This window comes from Propithecus coquereli, unplaced genomic scaffold, assembly GCF_000956105.1.
Source record: "Propithecus coquereli isolate 6110/MARCELLA unplaced genomic scaffold, Pcoq_1.0 Scaffold155, whole genome shotgun sequence".
Classification (NCBI taxonomy): domain Eukaryota; kingdom Metazoa; phylum Chordata; class Mammalia; order Primates; family Indriidae; genus Propithecus; species Propithecus coquereli.
Window position 1 is genome coordinate 1,911,988 of NW_012139969.1, and position 23,619 is coordinate 1,935,606.

A 23,619-nucleotide genomic window follows, 5' to 3' on the forward strand; every position below is an offset into this window, starting at 1 on the left:
GGATCACAGGCCTGAGCCAGCGCGCCCAGTGGGAAAATGATTTTCAAGCTAGCATTGTATATTCATCCAAACTACCAATCAAGTATGAGAACAAAGTAAGGACCCTTCAGACAAGCACAGGTGGAGAGAGCTTCTATCTCACATACGTTGTAGGAGGAAGGATCTTGAGGGCATCACCAAGCAAAATGAAGCTGAAAAGGAAGCAGAAGACGTTGGATTCTTGATGCATTCTCTGATAACACAACTAATGGCACCTTAAATACGGTGCTGTTTTTCTCACATCACAGACAGGCTGGTTATAGGCGTTTCACGGCTGGGTTAGCAGCTCAGGGATGTCGTGAAGTTCCTGGGCATCTTCTCTTCCCAGTTCTACCATCCTAACATCTGGTCTTCATCCTCCCTTCAAAGACAGCTGTAGTAACTCCAAGCATTAAATCTCTTTTCTCAGCAAGAAGGAAGAAGTATAAAAACCAAATTTACTCCCATTAAAGAGAATTTTCTACTGGCCTTTATCAAAAAGTCCCAAAACAATAAACGTTGCTGTGGATGCGGAGAGATAGGAACATTCATGCACTGTTGGTGGGATTGCAAACTAGTGCAACCTCTGTGGAAAGCAATATGGAGATATCTTAAAGAGATACAAGTAGAAGTACCATTCAATCCAGCAATCCCATTACTGGGCATCTACCCAAAAGAACAAACGATACTGTATAAGAAAGACACCTGCACCCGAATGTTTATAGCAGCACAATTCACAATTGCAAAGATGTGGAAACAACCCAAGTGTCCATCAATACATGAGTGGATTGATAAAATGCGGTATATGTATACCATGGAGTACTATTCAGCTTTAAGAAACAATGGTGATATAGCACCTCTTGTATACTCCTGGATAGAGCTGGAACGCATTCTACTAAGTGAGGTATCCCAAGAATGGAAAGACAAGCACCACATGTACTCACCATCAAACTGGTATTAACTGATCAACACATAAACGCACATATAAGAATAACATCTATTGGATGTTGGGCAGGGGGGGAGGGGGGAGGAGGGGACGGGTATTTGCATACACAAAGAGTGCAATGTACACCACCTGAGGGATGGACATATTTGAAACTCGGACCTGGGGGGGGAGGGGCAAGGGCAACATACATAACCTAAACATCTGTACCCCCATAATATGCTGAAATTAAAAAAAAAAATCACGGAAAAAACAAACAAACAAACAAACAAACAAAAAAAAGAATTTTCTGAGGCCCCACTCAGAAATTTTTGTCTGTATCTCATTAGCTAGAATTAGGTGGGTCATATAGTCATCCTGAGAAGAAAATCTGAAGAGAAAAGCATTTTTTCAGCTGAGCATATTACCCTTCCCTCTCTGGAGGGGAAAAAAAGTGAAGCTCTTACAGAAATAAAGAAAAGGAGAAAAAATATTGGGCAGACAACCAACAGTGTTTTCCACATTAAAAAAAAAAAAAAAAAAAGACTTGAGGCCAGGCATGGTGGCTCACGCCTGTAATCTCAGCAATCTGGGAAGCTGACGTGGGAGGATTGCTTGAGGCCAGGAGTTTGAGATCAGCCTGGGAAATATAGCGAGACCCTGTTTCTACAAAAATTAGAGAACTTAAATATCCAGCTATCATTGTGGACTTTTCTATTTCATCTTTCAGTTTTTGCTTCATGTGTTATGAAGCTCTATTATCACATATATATTAATACCATTACAGACAGTTACATGTTTTTGGTGGCTTGACCTCATTATCGTTATGTAATATCTCCATTATTCCCTGATAATATTTCTTCTTATGAAATCTACTTTGATATTAACATAGCCATTCCAGCTTTCCTTTAATTCATGTCTGCACGGCATATCTTGCTGATTCTCTTACTTTAAATCTATCTGTGCCTTCCCATTTGAAAGAGCTTTCTTATAGTAGACAGCATATAGTTGGGTCTTATTTTTTTTAATCCAATCTGACAATCTCTGACTATAAATCAGAGTATATAAATATGTCAAAACATATCAAATTATATACTTTAAATATGTGCAGCTTCTTGTATGTCAATTAGACCTCATTATAACTGTCTACAATATTTACTGCTGCCCTACTTTGTGCCAGTTACTATGCTCAACACTGGTAAATCTATCAGTGACAGTAAGCAATCCCCTGTCCTCGAGGAGCTCACAGCAGAGAGGACACCCAGGCTGGAGTGGCATCATCATTTCACATCATTTCCCCTCAAGTCTCACATCTCAGACCTTGTATCACTGAGAAAAGAAAAACTGAGTCTCTCTCCTAAATTTTAATCCAGAGCTTTTCCAGGGCTTCTGAATAGCCTGGTTTGAGGCTGGCAATGACCCCTGAACTAAACAGGGAGACGGGCATTTGCAAGAATTGTGGATCAGCGTATTCTCAGGAGGAAGGGTCAACACTCAGAAGACACCTCTGTTACAACCATAAGCAACCATAACTTGGTAAAAACCAGAAAGGAGTTTCCCAACTGTGGGAGGGAGATCACCAACCTAGAGAGCATCTTGGGCATTCTGGCACCAGCCACAACATGGAAAACTCTCTTTTAAAATCAGAATTATTCATCCTCTTTAAAACACCATGTGGGCCAATTTGACTGATTTTGGCATAATTATTTTTCCATGGACCTTCAGGAGCAAAAGTGATCACATCCGGTCTCACTGTGGCTGAGGGGGCTGATGAAGAAAACACTCTGGGCGTGCCCTGTAGAAGATGGGCTTCCAAGTGTGGTCTCCAAACCAGCGGCGTCAGCATCACCTGGGAGCTTATTAGAAATACAAATTCTCAGGCCCGAAACCAAACCTACTGAAAATTCTGGGGACCGGGCCCAGCAACCTGTCTTTTAACAAGCCTTCCTTGTGATTCTGCTGCACAAATGTGAAACAATAACAATAAAACATTTGAGTACCTGTTATTAATTTTGGCTGCATGTTGGAATCACCTGGGAAATCTTAAAAATATACTGATGCCTGGGTCCTCCCTCTAGAGATTCTGACTTAATTGTTGCGGTCTAAGTATTGGGATTTTCTTTAAAGTTCCCCAGATGATCTAATGTGCATCGAATTTCAAGAAGCAGTGTATTACCGCACATTCCAGTGCATTACTCTGCTACGGAAGTTGGGCCTTACACCAGATCAATTGAATTGAAATCTCTAGGGGACCTGGGCATTGGTGTGTATATCTATTTCGGCACTGATATTTTTTTCAAGCTCCCCAGTTGGTCTAATGTGTAGCCAGGGCAGAGAATCATTTCATTATTTTAATTATTTGTGGCCTCTTTTTACTCGCCTCTCCGTGGGCTCAGGAGTGAGTTTTCTGGTGGGCAAGCGGGGCAGAAGGACTTGAGCAAGCTTGAGACCTGCCACCTACAGAAAGCAGGTGCTTGGATCTGTTTCTTCATGGTTCCCTAAGTTTTCCAGCGGTAGTGGGAGACTTGTGGTTTTCCTGCACTGCCAGTCTCTCTAAGTGGATAAGTCTCCCAAGTTCAGGGGCAAAGTGTTAGCAAGCTCATGTGGCCAGCTGACTAAGCCATGTTCTCCAACATCTCCTTTATAAAGCGGATATTTTGATCTCTATGTGTCTGATTCCTGTGTGTGTCTCTCCATTGTTTCCAAATTTGAGCAGGGATTAAAAGGGTGTTACGTATTAGCCCCTAAAACCCCAACCACAACAATGGGGAGAGCCTAACTCAGCTGTTGAGTTGCCCTGCCCCATTTGTGCATTGGTGATCAGAGTGGAGATGGTACCAAGGTGCTTCCTGAAGAAATGATGAGCATCCCAAACTCCTGGCCCGGAGGTGAACCACTGTTATACCAACCTCAGCAGACCTTGAATGGAGAGCTTGCCCAAGAAGAGTGCTTTATCCTCAGAAAAGACTCAGGCTGTCCAAGGAAGGTCATTGCAAGAGATTATCTTCATGGTGACTCAGTCACCCTCAGCACATTCCAAGGACTTGGGTTCGAATTCCAGTTCTGTTACCTGCCAGCTGGGTACCCTGAACAAGTCATTCTCCTTTCTGAGCCCTAGTTATCTTATTTATGAAATGAGCTTGCTGTGATAACCAAGTAAAATAATGGGATAATGAATGTGGAAATGATGTGTAAGCTGCGAAGAGCTGTGGCATGTAAGAGGTTGTTATATGAGCTCATGTTCTAGATGGGGGGACTGGATGTGGAGATGTGTAAAGTTAACCCATCACGCAAGACTTGGTAACAGTTTCCAGTGGTACTGAGAGGAGCTTACAGGTATCTGGAGGAGGAAGGAAGCGTTGAGGGCTGGTCATCTAGCCCGGCAATTGCTAGAGAGTCTCCTTGTGTGATGGGAGGACCGGTCCTCCCTCCCAACCCACCACATTGATTTCTGATCTCTGTGCTTCCTTCATTTTCCATTTGGAGACAGCAGTCACCACACCACGGCCTCAGGGAAGAGGGCTCCTGCCCCTTTATGTTCTAATCCAAGAGAGGACTGACCCTTCCCTTAATTCCTGCATCACAGCTGAGCCTTGAGGGGACAGCTAAACAAAATGTTATTAACAGAAGGAAACGATGATGGAGAGTAACACGTGGTCAGGCTTAGAGCTAGCATAGTTTAACTATTCACTCTGCTTCAATATATGTTACTTATGGACAGATTTCCTTCATTGCCAACCACGGAGGTTCTGGACTAGTTTTTATTAAGGAACCTACGAGTTTTCTCACAGGTGATCAAAATTAAACTCTTGATATGGTCCTCAAGGCACTGCCTGATCCTGTCCCAGTGCCTCTCCTTCAGCCTCAGCCTCTCTTTGCACCCCTTCCCCCTTGCTCTCTGAGCTCTAGGCACACCAGACTCCTCTGCAGACCTTGATAAGCTCCTCTCAGCTTCAGACCCTTCACATCTGCCTGGAACATAGGCCTGTGCCTGCCCCATCTTTGCCTGCTTAACTCTAAAGCATCCTTCAGAGCACAGCTTCACTGTCCCTGTCTCCAGGAGCCTTTCTTGCCCACTCCTCCCACCTAGACTCAGGTTTCCCTGTAACATACTCTCTTAGCATCGATATGTTTACTTTTAGTATGGACCTAAATTATAATTAAGGAATTGTGTCATTATTGTTCAATGTCCATGTTCCCCATCACCATTGTATACCCATACTCCTGCACAGAGTAGGCAGTCAAGATTCGTGAAATGAGTGAGGAATGAATGGTGAATAGAGGAGGCTTCCCAGAGCAAATGGGATTAGAGCTGGGCCTGGAGGCAGACCTTGTCTCCATCGTCAGAGCGGTAGAGTGGAAGGAGCACTGAACGAGAATCAGGAGTTTCTGATTCCGAGTCTTGCTGTGGGCTTCCTCTGTGCCAGGCGCTGTGTTAGGTGCTGGAGAAACAGTGGTAGCAGTACAGATGCTGTTGGTCATGGCTCCTTCCTCCTGGGGGCCTAGAGAAAGATCCAAATGTAAGTCAAATAATCACACAAATAAGTGTAAAATCCCAGCTGTGATAAGATCTGCGAAGAAGAGGTACATGAAGCAATGAATGTATTTAAGAGCGAAGCTTAACTGAGTTATGCAGCCCAGAAAAGGATTCTCTGGCAATGAGATGATTTCGTTTTTGTTTTCGTTTTTAAATTGAAGTATGATTTCGATTAGGTTTGTTTGTTTGTTTTTTGGAGCTGGTGTCTCACTGTCACCCAGGCTGGAGAGCAGTGGCACAATCATAGCTCACTGCAGCCTGGAGCTCCTGGCCTCAAGTGATCTTCCTGCCTCAGCCTTCTCCATTGCTGGGATTACAGGCATGCACCACTGTGTCCAGCAATTTCAATGAGTTTTGACAAATGTATACACCAATGTAAACATCACCCAGATCAAGCTATAGAATATTTTTATCACCCCTGAACATTATTATCTCACGTCCCTTCCAGTCAATCTCCCCCACCCCCATCCCAGGAAAGCACTGAAACTGATCTGATTTCTGTCAATATAGATTTGTTTTGCCTATTCCAGAACTCTGTAGAACCATACAGTATAAACTCTCTTTTTTTGGTCTCACTTCTTTCGCTCAGCATTATTCTTCTGAGATTCATCTATGTTTTTGCATTTATCAATGGCTCATTTTCTTTTTTTTTGCTGAGTAATGTTCCATTATCTGACTATTCCACAGTTCGTTTATCCATTCACCTGTTGATGAATATTCAAGTTATTTCCTGTTTTGGCTATTATAAATGAAGCTGCTATGAACATTCTTGTATAAATCATTTTGTAGACACACATTTTCACTTCTCTTGAGCACTGGGGACACAGGAGTAGAATTGCGGATTATAGATTGGATATATATTTAATTTTATGATAAACTGCCAAATCGTTCTTCCAAGTAGTTTTGCCATTTTTATATGCGTACTAGCAATGTATGAGAGTTCCAGTTGCTCTACATCCTCATTGATATTTGGTATTTTCAGGTTTTAGAAAATTATTAAATATATGTGTATGCATGTGAAGTGGTATCATCGTACTTTTAATTTTCATATTAGGAGGGATAATTTGAAGTTGACATCTAAAGGATGATGATAACTAGATCAGATGAAGAGCATGGGGTATTGTGCATTTTGGGCAAAGAACACAATATGCAAAGGCCCCAAGCTGAGAAGGAGCAGATCAATCACAAAGAGCTGAAAGGGAGTGTAGTGTGGGGCGGGGCTGCGGGGTCAGCACTGAACCATTCACCTTCAAGGAGTCATGCAGATCTGCTCAATGCACAACCCAGCAGTGACCTAACAAATAAGCAGAAAAAAAGGAATGTCCTGGGCTGCATAAAATCCCAGGAATTTCATATGAGCATGGAGGCTCATAAAGACCAAAATGGAATTTCTTGTCACCTCAGCAGAAAGGTGCTCAGATAAAAATTGATTTAGAGAAATAAAAGAAAGGAGACATTTCTTGCAAATGACCATTGCAGTTGCAAATTCATGCTAAAACCACATATGAAAGAGCAGGATTGCTGGACAGTGTTGTGTACCCTTTCGAGGTTTGAGATCACGAATTTAAAATGAAGTGATTCAGCCTGTTTGTGTGATTTTTCTCCAGCAACATTCAGCTGCTAAGGTGCAGGCATGAAACCCCATCTCAGATTGTAGTGCTCAGTCAGGCTGTGGTTTTTCCAGGAAAGTGTGTTGGAGATTGAGGTGGGCAAAGGAATGATTATGATGATGAATCATGGGCTCTAAACCCAAGAGAGAAATGAAGAATGGACAAAGAGAAATTGGTGGGATTAGCGGATGAGTGTTCTCAGTGAGGGTGAAGAATGATAGCTAATGGGGTACTAGTGGAACTGAAAGGCTAGGCGGTGGTGAATGCAGAGTGGTGTATTATAGTTTCATATTTCAAAGACAGAGCCTTTGGGGGGGTGATTAAATTGTTGAGGGAGTAACCTTGAGAGGAGTAGTTTAGTTCAGGAGAAAGTTGTTGGCAATGAGAAGGTGAAAGGATTGAGACCAGAGTACTCAACAGGGACGGATGTTGAACTCACCTATGGAGTTCAAGGATGGTGCTAGGAGTTGGAAGGGGGCAGGGAAAAGATTACATTGACTGGGAGGTCAGAAGATGACAGCAATCAAGATCAGTGCGGTGGTACATCTGAATAGAAAGCGTTTTAAATGAGCAGGGATCTTTGCAAGACGGAGGGGGGAAACAATTAGTAAGTTTAAGGTCAACTCTAGGAACGCTACCACCGTTTTTTTTTTTTACTGACATTTGTTAGAAATGACCCACGGTGCCATTAAGAAAACAGTCAGACACTGCAAATTGTCTTGGCAAGTCAAAATCTTTACTTCTGATCAGAAGGGCAACTAGTGGCAGCAAGAGCAGCCAGCCAGCGGGCGCTACAGGGGGGTTTCTCACCTTTTATCCCTAACGCAGACCTATGTCTGTGTCTCATCCCATTGGCCGGGATTTCGACTGCACAATCTTGTTCTTACCCTACTGGCTAAGGTGTGTTAAGACACAAAGGAAGAGGAAGTAGGGGGCTCTTAGTGTAAATATTTAAAGTTGGCGGTCTAGTCAGGCACCATAAGGTATGCGGAAGTGTGTTACTTCCTGACACTTGGGCAGAAAAGATCAAGCCAAGGTTATCTCCCCCTACACACTCTTCCTACAGCTCACCAAACCAATCCACGCGAAACCCCTCAATCAGGAATGCCGTATTACAGGTCTTCCCACCAGGGGGCGCGATCAACACTGCAAAGCCGACCTCCCTGGAGGCCAGGAAAGTGTGTCTCAGCCTGAGCTCTGAGGACCCCTAGGGCTCGTATAAGGTATTGCAAAGAGCTCAGCCATCCTCTGGCACAGCAGCACTTACTTGCAGAGAGATTTTTAAAAGTGTATGTAAATCTGGAACAACAACAAAAATTCAAATTCCTAAATTTATTTAAAGAAGTTATTGAATTACTTGAAGGTTTTAGTTCTTATGTATCTTCTCAACAAAAGGGGACTAAAAGTACAGCTATCATCATATAGGATTTGGTGACATTTTCTCCTGGGTAAAAGGGTTCCCCATAACTGCAGGTTTTGAGAGTTAAATGGTAAAACCCATACGTAAAAATTTTCTTCTTGTATCACTTTTTGTAAGCATGACATAGGGGGAAGAATCACGCCTGGAGTCAGAATTGTAGTAGCAACATCATCATCAACATCTGAGTGTATACTATGCATCAGAAATGGTTCTAAAATTGCGCCTAGATTTACTCATTTATTCCTCTTCTAATTTTATGAGGCAGGGATTATCATTAGCCCCATTTGACAGAAAAATTAGATCCAGAGAGATTAGATCACTTGCCTAAGGTGACATAGCTAGTAGATGGTAGGTGTCAACGGTGTTGCGGATTTGAATTTCATCTTCTCCTAACCAGAATAGTCTAGTTATGCTGTAGGAACAAATACCCCTGTATCTCAGTAGCTTAATTTAGCAGATGCTACCTGTTCTGTGTGGGTTGGCAGAAGGGCTCAGGTTATTGTGCTAACTCAGGGACCCATGCTGACACAAGGTTCATTGTGTCATGTGCTTCCATCATTGTGATCAGTGATCACTACCAAGAAAAAAAAGTAGGTGACAGTATCTATCTGGGAATGAAAAGCTTCTGCTTGGAGATGATACGTGTCATTTCACACGTTTCACTGGCTGAAGCAAGTCACATGCCACTTCCAACTTCAAGGTGGCAAGGAAGTGCCCTCCTACCATGAGCCTAGCAGCAGGCAAACCGGACTGTTTGGCATTAATGACTAACACAAACATTTCAAGACCCTGGGCAGGTCATATCTTCTCTCAGCATCAGTTTCTCTGCCCACAAAAGGAGCACAATCATTTTGTAAGAATCCCTTGTTGTAAGGATCAAATAGGGATGTTTGTTATGTTTATTACAAGGCAGAATGGTTGCATCCAACCAAAGCCTCCATCAACTGAAAATCTAGGTCCCTCCACAGGTGGTCCTGGAGCCCTCCTTACAAGGCTATCTGCAGAATGGCCTTTGTCCAGATGAAGATACATGCCAATCTTTGTGTCACTCACACACCTGAGGTCTTGAAGGATACAGTTTTCACTTCTATCAACATGCTATAGTTGTAGTCCTGGCCCTTGCCAGAAAATTTGGTTTGGAACCATCAACTGTCCAGTTCCTGTTGAAAGCTCAAGACTATGTTAGCTTGACAGAGATTGTGAGAGTCTCTTTCCCCCATATTCTCCAAGCCCTCTCTTTAAATCAAGCTAGGTCACCAGGACTGTTTTCTTGGCTCCTCAGAGGTTCACTCCACAGACACTCCCCAAGATGTCTGCTGGGAGTCAGGGATGAGCTAAGCCTATAAACTCCTTTGCCAACCACCAGACTTGAGAGCAGCACACAAAAAATACTCTAAAAAAAGGCATTTCCGAAGCTTCCATGCAAATGGTAGTAACCACATTGCCAATCAACCTCCAGAGTGCTTTGCTGGCTCCTTTCCTAAGGGTCATTTGCCCCTTCCTCACTCTTCTCCATGAAAGCCTACCTATTCATGTGGCTTTCACCATGCGCCCGCTATACAGCGTGTATTCAATAAATGCTGACTGTACTGAAATGCTTCTGAGGAGTCTTTACATAAATTGATACACGATGACTTCCTTGTAGAATTATGTCTTATCGACATGCAATTAGGCTAGTTGAACTTCAGGCCCTGAGAGTCTTTGAAGCTAAAATAAGGCCAAAATGGGGGGAGGGAGCAGGCGGGGGAGGAAAAGGAGGACATTCAGGCAGAGGGAGATGTTGAGGCAGGAAAGCACAAGGTAATAACGGGCACAGGGAGCACAGCACTTTGTCTGGAAGGAAAAAACAGCAGACAAGAGGAGGAGGTTGGAGCCAGAGACTATTAGAGATCTGTGGGCAAAGTCCAGAAGGAAGAAACAGCAGGACAGGGGACAATGAGGTAGGCGGAAAATAGGGCGTGGTGTATCCAATTCTGCAGTCAAGAGCTCTAACAAATGAAAGGCGAGACGGGTGGAGGAAATAGACCGTGTTACCAAGGCTTCCTCTTATTTATGGGTGCTCCCGTTCCACGGAACAGTAAACAGAACGCGGGAAATCTCGGTTCCGCACTGCCCAGAGAGCGGGCGGAGCTCCGCCTCGCCCCGTCACGTGGCCAGAAGCGCCCTTGGCACGTGACCTACCTTGCGCTAGGCCAATCAGCCTCTGCAGGGGCGGAGACGCCGAGTCCGAGGGGCGGGCGCATCCGTAGAGGCCTCCTCTTCTCGCGAGCCTTGCAGCTGTGGCTCCTCAGCCGCCCACGGCCTGGAGCGAAGGTCTCGCGAGGCTTGGGCGCTGCGGCGGTAGGAGGAGGACGGGGAAGGACGGAGCCGAGCAGAGGCGGCCTCCCTCGCTCACTCCCTCGCGCGCTCGCCCGCCCCCTCCCTCCCTCCCCTCCCTTCCCCGGCCCCGGCTCTGGCCCCGGCCCATTCGCTGTTGGGTCTTCTGCTAGGGAGGATGTCGGGTTCGTCGCTCCCCAGCGCCCTGGCCCTCTCGCTGCTGCTGGTCTCTGGCTCCCTCCTCCCAGGGCCAGGCGCCGCTCAGAACGGTAAGCGGGGCGTCGGGGGCGGGCCGGGCGGGGGCTGCGGGGCGCCGGCGGCCGGAGGGGCCAGGCGCGGGCCTGAGGAGGTGCCGGAGCAAGGGGAAGGGAGGCGGGCGGGAATCTGAGGGGCTGCGAGTCCGAGAGGAGAAGATGCTGGTCGAGGGTTTGAAGAGGCGCTGGTGTGAGGACCGGAGGCGCCTGTCCGAGAGGTGGGGGCGTCCGGTGTGAGCCGAAGGTGTCGCTGACTTACAGGCTGCACGTCGTGGAGCTCGTCGCTCGGGGTCGGCGAGGGGACACCAGGGAAGCCGACGTCAGGAGCTGGAGTAGCGGGGGCGGATGAGGAGGGGGCGCAGCTCTTAAGGTGGCAGAGGACCGGCGTTTGCGTTTAAGCGACTGTGGGTGGTGTTGGTCAGGCTCCGCAAGAGAACGGGGCTCCCGGGAGCTACTGAGGCCCCGTAAGACGAGTGACATCCTTAAAAATAAGGGAGAGATCGGGGGAAGAGTCCTGAAGAATACTGATGGTGAGCTGAGTACCAGAGCCCCGAGGAAGGGGTAAAGAATCAGGGAATCTTGGATCTGGGGGTTGGGGGAAGGTGGGTGGACAGGGAAGGGAGTGGGTTGACTGCAGTAGGGGACCTGGAAGAGAGAAGCAGCAGTGTCTCTAAACGAGCTGGGGGAAGAGGGCTGGGTTTGCTAAAGAGGGTGGAGTGCTGGGCATTCTAGGGTAGTGGTTGGGAGAGCAAGAAGGAGTTTCTAAATAAGGAGAGGAAAATGAGCAGAGGATGGGGAGAAAGGGTTGAAACTGAGGCAGGGGGAATAGAGATGGGGGTGGGTGAAGACGAAAAATAAGGGAAAGGAGTAAAATGCAGAAAGCCGGGGGTGTAATATTGGTTTGCAGTGTGGGGGATAAATTCGGGGAGGGAGGAATTGGGTTGTGGTAAATGCTGTGTGATATTGGTTGGGCCTTTGGGAAGACAGGGACACAGCTGCAACTGCAGGGGTGGGCTTGAGGGTAGTGACTGGTATGAGAGGGAGATGGAGGAAGTGTGTTTTTGAGATCTAAAAGTTTGAAGAGAGAAGAGACGTTATTTCTGAGGGACATAAAAGTGTGGTCCCTGAGATACGGGTATAGTGGAAATGAGAGAATTCCTGGTTTTTGAACTGAAGCTCTTTAGAGAAGGAGAAATGGTGGGGGATCATGCGCATGGGGGGGTCTAGATAGGAGCGATTCTGACTGAAGACGTGTGTTACAATTCAGCTGCTGAACTGATCTTTCAGAAGTAAGACTAGAAGGATTGTGAACCTGTTTCTGCTGTTGTGGAAATAGCCTTTAAGAGATTAAAAATTTTTTTTTAATGAAAGAATTTGTGAGAAGTCAGTACTGGAGAGTAAACTATAAATTATTTTTGCTAATCTTTCAGTGACTCTTTATTATTATGCTATTTAGAGCAATTTAAAATTACTCTTGTTAGAAAGGCTGGAATTTAAATGACTTTAATTTTTACAAAGCAACGATCCAGCCAGTGGAGTTGAGTATTCTAAGGAGAAATGGCTTAAAATGCTGAAGATTACCATGAAAATATATCAATAAAGGATTGAAAAAGCATCATTGCTTAATATAAGTGTTTTTGTACCAAATTGTACTAATAAAATCTTATGTATGCTTCATGGCCTTGGATTATCACTGCAGGGGTCAGGAAGGAAACACTTTTCTGTTTCTAGCATTGAATGTGCTAAATATATTGGATATTTTTCCTGTTTTCCTCCAAAGCATGAGGCCACTGTGAAAGGCAGGCTAGAGTTGGTCTGATTTGTCTCATCAGTTTTTCAACTGTGTTAACAATATAATTTAAGGAAACCAAATACTAATTTCACTTACTCAATTTATGGAAATACTATGGTTTCATTTTGCACAATAGGTGAGAGGATCTTGATCTTCACGTGTTTGATCTCTGCTGGCATAGTTTTTTTCCAGTGATTTATAATACGGTGAAATTGTAGTTTCTTAGCAACTAAAGCAAGGTTTTTGGATAGGCCTACAAAGACTCATCTGGCTGCTCTCAGTGGTATGTGTTCTAGATACAGCATAGAAAGGCCTTTCCCTTGAATTGAGCTTCAACTCAGTCACATGACATGACCGATGAAGTGAATGCTGGCTAGTTGACCCAAATGAATGTAAATTTAATTCAAGCAAGAAATGGCTATTTTTTTGAGTTTGGGTTCATATAGTTAAGGATGCCATTTTATAGCTTTCTATAACACGTCTTAAGATAATATTCAAGCTTTCAACTGGTAATATAGCCCTGCAGTTGTCTGAATTTATGTCATGGAGTTTGTATTTTCTGACAGTGCTTCTGGAAGGGATACCATGCTCTGTATCATGTAAAAATGTTAGCAGTGTTAGATTATATATCAAAGTTATGATTTGGAAAAAAAAAACCTAACGTGTTTCTGGATTGGGAATGTGGTATAGTTTAGATTGGGTATAGATTTGTTTTCAAAAGGCCTATGTTTCAGTATTACTAAAAGGAAAAATTTGGACTAGATGACCCTCATGGTCTCTTCCAGCTCCAGTGAATGTCTGGCCTATTACCATAAGGATTCAGAGATTTCATTCAGATAGATTTTATTTCTCATCCAAATATTTAGACTTGTAATAGCACGGTTCAAGTAAAATCCTTATATGTTGATTGGTTTTTATATGTATTATCAAAAAGGAAGTTCATTTTAAGGAAGAAACTTGTTCTAAAAAGTAACCTTCCTTATAAGACATTCAAAAGCTTTAGAGTACGGTTGAGTGAGTATAAACCAAGCAGTATAATATGATGATCAAGGGTACAGGCTTTGTGCACTGATAGACCTGGATTTGAATTCCAGCTCTGTGTAGCTGAGTGACCTTGAGTAAGGGAAGCCTCAGTTTCATCTTATGTAAAATGGGGATTACAATAATGTCCATTCTTCAGGGATGATGGGAAGATTAAATGAGATAATGGTCACTTAGATTTTAGCCTGGCATATTGCAAGTCTCAGTAAATATTAGCTATTACTGTTATTATCCTTTAAAAAGTAGCATTATTTTTTTTAATGTATTTATTGAACACTTAATTGTTAATGCTGCTGTCATCTTGAATAAAGGTAAATAGGACGTTTGAAGGCCCCACACAGAGATTTGTACTTTTGCTTATGTAACTTTTTTAGAAAAGTGATCAGCAGGACTATGTCTGCAATTGCAAATTCTGGTGAGAAAGTTCATATTTCAGTTTGATTGTCTGGGAGATTTCATGGCCTTTTTTTTTTTTATTTAATATCTTTTCCAATGGGCCAGATATCGCTTTTGCATAGAATACCATTGTGAATAAGGGAAATAAAATGTAGTACCCAGTACACAGCAGTGGGCATGTTATAGAAGTTAGTGGAATGAATGAATGTGGAGTAAAGTGTAAAAACATAATATATTCATACTGAAAATATAAAATTGGTTAATTAACATTGTTCAATGGAAGAAAATAAAGACTCTAATGAATTTTATTAACAAGCTAAATTTTAAGAAACCATTTTGCTTAGGTGATACTAGATAGTTGTCAACATTGTATGTTATAACAGTGCCAGTATTTGTATTAGATGATTCATGGATCTTTTTCATTTCTGTCAGGTGCTGTTTGCTTCAGTGGTTTGGCAATTTTCTCTCTCTGAGTACATTTTTAGAGGTGTATTTGCTAATTGATTGTGCGTCTGCTCTTTGGGTGAACTGAAATGCGCAAGAGAAGACAAATCTTATCCGTTTCAGCTGTAGCACAAATGACATGCCAAATGTCAAGCAACAAATTTTGACATAGTTAATCCAAATAAGATTTGACCAGAAGAAATAGTTTGCCTTGGAATAAAGCCTTTCCTAAGGACATCACAGGCTTTTAGTCTCTCAGGCAACTGACTAAAATGTCACTACTGATATAATGGAGCATCCAGGCATGAGAAATTGGTTAGGGGTCTGGGAGGAAAGGCCATGTTAGTTACTACATCAGGACCTGTTCCTGGGTTTGTTTTACAAGGTTAATAAGATCCAAATTAGAGATACAGATGGGTTTTTGTGTTGTCGGAGCTTACCCTCTGAATGTACCAATGTTTAAAACAGCAAAAGGAAATAAAAACCCTTAAATATAAATGTGCTCCACAGTTAATTTATTTTGCCATAAATTAAGATTGAAGTTCATTACAGGTGTGACTTTGTATGAATTAATACAGATCCTCATGAGAAATTAGACTATTGTTTACAATAAGAGCACAATCTGGACAGGATCAAAAGTAGAGAATGAAGTTGTAAGAGAAAGGGAAAGACACAAGAAAGGCTGCAGTAGTACAAGGAGAAAAGCAGGATGCAAGAATGAGAAATGAATCTTTGTTTGAGGAGCATCTGGAAAAGTGGAATCTGTCAGAAAGAATAAATAGACCAGGGACCTCTAAAGTAAATTCACACATCAAAGTTAAAATAGTGGAGTTTAATTTTAAACACCTTAGATAATGCATTTTTAAACTTGTTTGTAGGTTTTTGTGGGATTCCTATTTTGGAATTCCTAATTTTAGTTGGTAAGGATTAGCTTTGGGAAGATAGGAAACCTCTCCAGTAAAATTAATTTGTTATAAATGGTTATATTTTATAGGCTTATATACATAAATAAACTTCTCACTGAATTTAAAAGTGATTCTGTGTGAAAACGTTATTCCAGTAATATTGATGTCTAAATTTAAAAGAGTGAATATACAAGTAAAATGTAACTTTTCATGAGTTTATTCAGTTTAGGAGGGGGAGTGAAAATTTATACCTAATTCCAATTTAGTATGTTATTTGAAATTGAAAGTAGGCCATACTTTTTAAAATTTGCTTTTGTGTATATACAAAGATAAACATATATCAATCAAACCTTATTAATTTGAGGTTATTTTGACCTGATTGCTCAGAACTTTTAATTGGTCTATCTGTATCGATATGGTGCTTACTAAATATTTAAAGAATTTCCTAAGTATCTACATTTATTTTTGCATAAGATAGGGGACACATTTAATGTTTCTCAGTCATTTACTGGTTTTTTGCTTTTTGTTTTTGTTATTTTTCAAATAAAAAATCCCAAGTCTTATCTGTTCATTAAAACTGAATGTGGTTGGCTTGATGGAAACATCTTGTGTCAGATTTCTTGTGCTAAAAGTACTGAATGATATTATTTTGTATTTTTGAAAACAGTTATGGAATGTTTTAAGACTAGCCTTCTTACCAAATCTTAATTACTGGAGCTTTATGGTATGCTTCATGGTATTTTCCAGAAGCATGTCATTTTGTACATGCATCTTTTCCCTTTGCTTCTCGTTGTTACACCCAAGTATTGCTTCAAATTGACTAGACAGTGAAACATAAATGAGATGATGTGAAATCACTTTCAAAGTGTCGGAGTTTTATATATTATGTAAGTTTCTATTATTAGAAAACATTAAGTCCCAAATTGTACCAATAATCATATCTATGTGGGATACTCACATTCTAAAAGTGGTGAAACATAAAATACATGACAAAATGTTAAATCCTTTCCTGATGGAATACTAATGAGGCATAATGTTCCGTATATATTAAGATACACAAAAACGAACAGATAAGAGTATGCTTGCATATATAAATTATTATGCCATTGATTATTCTTTTCTTCCTGATAGTAGTATTTGAAAACCACTGGACTAGATGTCATCTAAATTCCTTTCCAGTTCTTAAGAATTGCACAATTCTATTGACCTTACAGCTTAGGTACTGTCTCCAGTGGGTAAAGGCCCACAGAGATACTTTCTGTTTTAAAAAGTTTTTGGAAACTTATTTTTGGAAATAATGAAAATTCACTTTCAGGCATGCACTGTTTTGAAATCTATCTCTAAATCTACTTCAGACAACACTTTCAATTCTTGTTTCAAGGAAGTCAGAATAGTGTCTGCTATGCAGAGATCTCATATTAAACTTCCTGGGAGAATTGCCATTGTGAATTAAACAATTAAGAAATGAGAATTCCTGCCAGGTAGGTAGGTATTTTGTGTTTTTTCTGTTGCTTGAAAGTGGTTGTTGACCAATGAAGAGACAGTGAAACACACTTAACTCTTTGTATTTTTATGTTATCTTTTGAGGAAGTTTTTTTGTCTTTATGTGACTTGGTTTCTCCAATCCCTTATGCATTTTTTTTTTTTTTTTTGAGACAGGGTCTCACTCTGTCACCCCTGCTAGAGTGCAGTGGTGTGATCATAGCTCACTGCAACCGCGAAATCCTGGGATCAAGCAATCCTCCTGCCTCAGTTTCCCGAGTAGGTGGACTATAGGCGTGTGCCACCATGCCTGGCTCATTTTTCTATTTTTTTTGTAGAGACACGATCTTGCTCTTGCTCAGGCTGGTCTCGAATTCCTGACCTCAAGCAATCCTCCTGCCTCTGCCTCCCAGAGAGTTAGGATTACAGGTGTGAGCCCCTGCACGTGGCCCCTTATGCATTTTTTTAAAGACCTCAACCTGTCCCTTATAGTTGAAGAAAGCAACCCAAATGTTTTCTGAATTAAATGGGAGGAAGTGCCTATTCCTTAAAAACAATGTGTTTAAAGATCTCAATTTATAAACTTATTCATTGTACTACTTTGTTATCTGTTAGGTAGACCCATTTCCTTGCCTTTTTTCCCCTTTACGTTTTTGTTAGAATTTTAAACATGCTCAAAAATAGATCAAATAATTTAATAAAACCCTGTATACTCATCTAGTATCAACAATTTTCAGTTACATCCTTGCTGCTTATTAATTTTAACATAACCTAAAAAGTACTTTGCAAACTAGGATTTTCTAGGACCTGAAATGCAGTTAGTAGGGGTTGGTTTGTGTTAGTAAAATAGAATATGACTCACATGTAATCATGTTAAAATAACTTTAAAAATATGAAAGCTCTTTAGAAAAAGGCTTTCAAACCTTTTTGTCTGTGACCCAGATAGAGAAATAGTTTATTTGTGACTAATATAAATACGTAACAAAGTTATATAAATATGTAACATTTTGTGAAACCGTATCCTTACTCTGTGTACTGTGTTAAATAAAAGCACAGTGAACTTCTAAACTGATTTCACAGTTCACTAATGGGCCATGAGACTCAGTTTGAAAAACAGCATTTTTAGGTTTGTAGTAGTTTTCTTTGTTTTGTTTTATTTTTTTACATGCCATGTTAGTCTGGAATATTCTAATTTTTGTAAACACAAAGATTTTCATGAGGCATTTATCAGTACTATTAGCACATACTGTTACTAGTCATTATTTATATAGAAAATATAACATTTTTGGATTTATACCTTAGCCATTATTTATACAGTATTAATTTTTTTTTCTATTAGAACTGGGGAAAAAAGGGAAGCCATAGTATTTTGAATATAAAGTATTTTGAATAAAAAAGACATAGCTTTATCAGTATGTGTAGTTGATTGTTCTTTTAAATTAGAGCTGTGTGCCTTATTCCCCAGTCCCTGCCTTTGAGTGTAGTACAGGGCTGGGAACATGACTGTTTATTCGAAGCTGAATGCTTACTGGATGCTGTTGTCACATTTCTGGTGAGTACAGATTGACTTGAATGCTGGCCAAGGGAAGGGAGTAAGGGGGAGGCGGAAACGTCACTGAATCATTTGCCTTTCACGTTTAGATCCTAGAGCAGCAGGGTTGTTTTCTTGTTTTTTTAGACATTCCTTCTTGGAGGACAAAAAGGCAGCAAGATGTCCTTGTCCTTTGTTGGCAACTATCTGTGAAATAACTTTTCAATCCATAGATTGAAGGAACGTGTTAAATTTAATTTGGAATTTTTTTAATCATACAAGTTTAGCAGGTTTGAGGAGCAATTGGAAAAAATAGCACAGCAGCTCCAGCATGGAAATTATATTCATTAATGCTGAATCTCAAATCATTCACCAAGGGAGATGAAATAAATGGCCTTAATGCAAACCAGGAAACTGCTACTTGGAAAAGAGCAAGTATAAAGAGGCTTCAGGTAGCTTGCAGTAAACTCTCATTGAATTACCTTTAGACAAATAACATAGTAATCACATATCAAAATTACGGTGTTACTAACAGTGTTACTGTTTTCTTACTAGGATTGAACTCCAAATAATTAAGTATACTTTTTAACCACATTTAGGAAAAGACACAGAATCTATGTTGATGGTAGTTTAAGATTTAGGAGAAAACCTGAAGGAGCTAAACTTAGGAAAAGGGAGCACTAGGGGATGTGATTATCTATTAATACCTTCAAGGTAGCAGTGTAAATGAAGTAAGGGAATTAGGCAGTCTCCAAAGATGGATGGGCTGTATCAAAGAGCAATGGCGTAGAGCACGGGGAAGAAAAGCATAGGTCTAGTATTAAGAAGATGATTTTAATGGAAACTAGCAGAAGTATAGAGTTATTTGTACTTACTGTCAGAACCATTATAAGTAGGGCAAATAGCTGGTTGAGAGGGACCTCAAAACGAAAAAGGATCACTTTCCGTTATATCTGCTGTACTGCGTAGGAGCTGAATAGGAGAAAAATTTTATGGAAATAAGTATGAAATGAAACAGGCTTCTAGAAGTTTTTAAGGGTCAGAAATTAGTTTATTTCTAGCTGTAGAGTTCTATGATTATGAATTGAAGAAAAATGATAGATTAATTTGGAATCCATTAAAGTAGCTTTTAGGACCTGCCTGTAATACTTAAAACAGGATTCCTTTTATTATACCCTTCAGAAGCAACTTCTTTTTGTTTAGTTATCAAAAACTTAAACCATGAAATTCTTCCAGTCTGTGTTTAATACACAAAAGTGTGAGTAACTAAACTTTGGATGGAACCTAGTAAATATATAACCTTTGGCCATTAGAAATTAGGCTTTTTCTTTTATATGGTAAATTAAAAGATACATAGTGTGCTACTGAGAAAGCCATACCACCTGGAAAAGAGTACTTTCATCCTAACTCCTAATATTTAATTAGTCAAAATTTTGCTGTGATAGAAGCCCCAGCCTGTTCTTTAGGAGTGGGAGCTGGTGCTGTAATACTTTGGTAGAGATGGGAGCTCACTATAATTAGTGCAAAGAGCATAGGGTTGTCAGATAACATGTAGGATGCCCAGTTATAATTGAATTTCAGATAAACAATGAAGCATTTTTATTTGCTAAATCTGGCAACCCTAGAAGAATGTTTTTTTGTTATTTTGGCCACACAGTTAGAACTTCAAAGACAAAGAGCCTTGTAACTTAGTGAGTTTTTGTGTATTAAAAGAAGTCTTCCTAAAGTAGATTTAATAAGGGCAAAATCATGTTACATTGCAAATTTTGTATGAGAAAACATAGTTTAGGGTAGTGTTGCTTTATTTTGGTTACATCACATTTCCATATATGTTTTCTTTAATTCAGCTACCTTAGAGAGAGTAATGTTTTCATTTATGCACTGAAAATTAAGGTTTTCAGGAAGGAGGTGAGCAGAGGGCTATTTTTCAGCAGTTTCTCTGTTCTTACCTAAAATATTTTGAAATTGAGGGCATTATTGTCTGAATGGTATATGATAAGGATATTTCTGGGGCTATTGGTTTAAGGATTATCCTTTTCCAGAATTTTGCCTGGGGGCTTAGAATATATTTGTATTCTTGGCTTGGAAGAAGAAAAGCTGTGAATGAAAATGTGATTGACCACACCCTTTTCTTCCTAGTGGATTCTGAATAATTTTCACTGACTGAATTATGGTCACCTGATTTAGAGAGTTAGAGAAAGTGGATATTAGCTCTGTGACAGACGAGGGATGTGATTTCTTTACAGTTAAATTTCAATACTAAGAAAACTCATGGTTTCATGGGTTTTATTATAAATTCTTTTCAGCTGTGATGTGTCATTGTTTATTAGTAATTCAGTATACGAGATTTACCTTTTGTCCTTTTGGTGTGGGCTGGGACTAGGGGTGGTTCCTATAATAAGAATTAAACAGTTTCAGGGAAAATGGTGTCAAGTAACATGAAACATAATCCTAACTACTTACACATATTTATTTAAAATATATTTAAGGCAATTTTAAGAAGTACTAAGAAGTATTTTAAGAAGAAATTTAAAAAACTTGTGGTTTTAATGAAACTAGGAATTAGTATAGTTTAAATTGGATGTCTAAACTCAGTTGGAGAGAATATTACATAATAAATAAATTGATGTACTCTGTCACCATTGTAAATGTAAAAATCTACATAAGAACTTCATTGTGAGGCAATGAATTTGAGTAGAAAGAGCACTGGATTTGACAGTATCCCTGAAATCCTGTCTCTTTCCATTTTAGTTCCTATGATTTCTATTTTAAAAATGAGTATACTAGTTAACACACAGGGTTTTTATGAGATTAAATGATAATGTACGAAAAAGTGCTTAATAAACTGCTATTGTAAAGTGGCATGTTTATATAGCTTTGAGTTATAGGGCCTGGTGTTTATAGCATTTACCTTTAATAAATTAACTGTAATTCTAGTAGTTTATAAGAAAGTGAAGAGGAAAAGTAAAGTACTAATGAGAAGGGCCAGATTATTTCAAGCTTGGCTTTTTTGACAAATAATGATATTAAAATGTGCATTTTAAATGGTTGCTAATGGGTCAGCCTTTTCATTGAATTAATTATGCCCTTCTACTTGGGAAGGTTGATATTGAATTTCTGTAATCTTTGTAGTATGCCTACTGCGCTCATCTCAAGTTCCGTTTAGTTGAAGGGACCCCCTATTATCCTTCATCTTCATTCCCTCCCTCCCCCAGGTAGGTCACAGAAAGTGAAGTCAGGTGTCTATCTTGCGTCTCATTTTTTTTTTGCGTCTCATTTTTATAGCAAATTTTTATAACCCCTCTTTACTATCCTGAAATGAAGTTCATAGGTGGTTTAACCTATGTACACATTATTAAAGGAAAAAAAACCCCAAACAATATAATGCTCTAAATGTAATATAAAGGAGAAAACAAGGGACAATAACTTAAAATATTTAGATCAGTCTGTAAATGTTCAGGCATGGCTACACAGGAAGACAATGAAGTAGCCCACTGTTCATATATTTATGTAGGAAAACCAAGGATTATTATAGCTACAAGTGCAGACTTACACATTTGTGCTATAATGGGGATTCAGATACTACAGGCGACATTGCTATTGATAATGTGATTTTCTGAAAAGGTGAGCAGCTCTTGCTAAAGTTCCAAATGAAACAAAGAACAATCTATGCTCACTTTACCTAGTAATTGCATTCCTGAAAAATTGAATGATGATTAAAACCATACAAGAATACTTCGTGTTATATTTAAAGCAGTGTTAGATTCTAGGCTCAGAACAAGGTTTTCATTTTGAAAGTCATTTGAAAGTGGTGTAGGAAGAGGGACAGTTCTTTATTGTTTAAGACTTTTTCCCATTTTGTGGGATATTGAGGATCTTTGGTGTCTGTCCACTAAAGGCCAGTAGTGCCACCACAATCATTGTGTCAACCAAAAATCCACAAATTTCCAAAATGTCCTATAAAAGGCAGACCATTGAGAATATCTCCATTATGCCCCTGTACTTGTAAGTATCCTCTCATACAAGATTATAGCACTTAGTCCCTAGGGCCACCACTGGTCAAAACCACACCTATTCTAGCAAGGAAAGGCAAGGAGAGCAGCTATTCACTTGCCTTTATTTTTTCTGTTAGCATGCATTAAAGCAGGATTGTAAACTCATTTACCACAGGAGCTAAGCAAGTACCATTTGCTAAACTGGAGAATACATGCTTTGAAAACTCTAAAAATTGGACTTTTAGAAACACTGTGTGGGGTAGGTACGGTGGCTCATGCCTGTAATCCCAGCACTTTGGGAGGCTGAGGAGGGAGGATTGCTTGAGGCCAGAATTTGAGACCAGCCTGGGCAATATAGGGAGACCCTGTCTCTACCAAAACAAAAATGAAAACAAAAATATTAGCTGGGCGTGGTGGTGCGCACCTGTAGTCCCAGCTACTTGGGAGGCTGAGGCAAGGAGGATTGCTTGAACCCAGGAATTCGAGGTTAGAGTGAGCTATGATCATGCCACTGCACTGTAGTCTGGTAACAGAGTGAGACCCTGTCTCAAAATAAAATTAAAAACACTGTGCTGGTCAAATAAAATTGTCAGCAGGCCTCCATGTTGTGTTGTCTTCACCAAAGGATTATATTATGAATTTTGGAGTCTGAGAGATTAAATTGAAATCTTGATGTTTGGCACATCTCTTAATCTCTCTTAACTTCCATTTTCTCATCTGCCTTCAGGCATAAGGCATACCTCACAGGATGGTGGTTAGGGGAGGTGGCTCACGCCTGTAATCCTAGTACTCTGGGAGGCCAAGGCGGGAGGATTGCTTGAGCTCAGGACCAGCCTGAGCAAGAGTGAGACCCTGTCTCTCCTAAAAATAGAAAAAATTAGCTAGGCGACTAAAAATAGAAACAAACAAACAAAATTAGCGGGGTGTGGTGGCGCTGGCACTGTAATCCCAGCTAC

General features: G+C 40.5%; 1 protein-coding gene across 3 annotated transcripts in view; it reads left to right on the forward strand.

The window, feature by feature from the left end:
• The first annotated feature begins 10,804 nt into the window (after positions 1–10,804).
• The window catches only part of NPTN (neuroplastin), a 66,428-nt gene continuing 53,613 nt past the window's right edge, over positions 10,805–23,619 (forward strand). For all 3 annotated transcript variants that reach the window (XM_012640621.1, XM_012640619.1, XM_012640620.1), the window contains exon 1: positions 10,805–11,092. In XM_012640621.1, the coding sequence (XP_012496075.1) occupies positions 11,002–11,092 (91 nt within the window). In that variant the 5' untranslated portion in view covers positions 10,805–11,001. The remainder of the gene's footprint in view (positions 11,093–23,619) is intronic.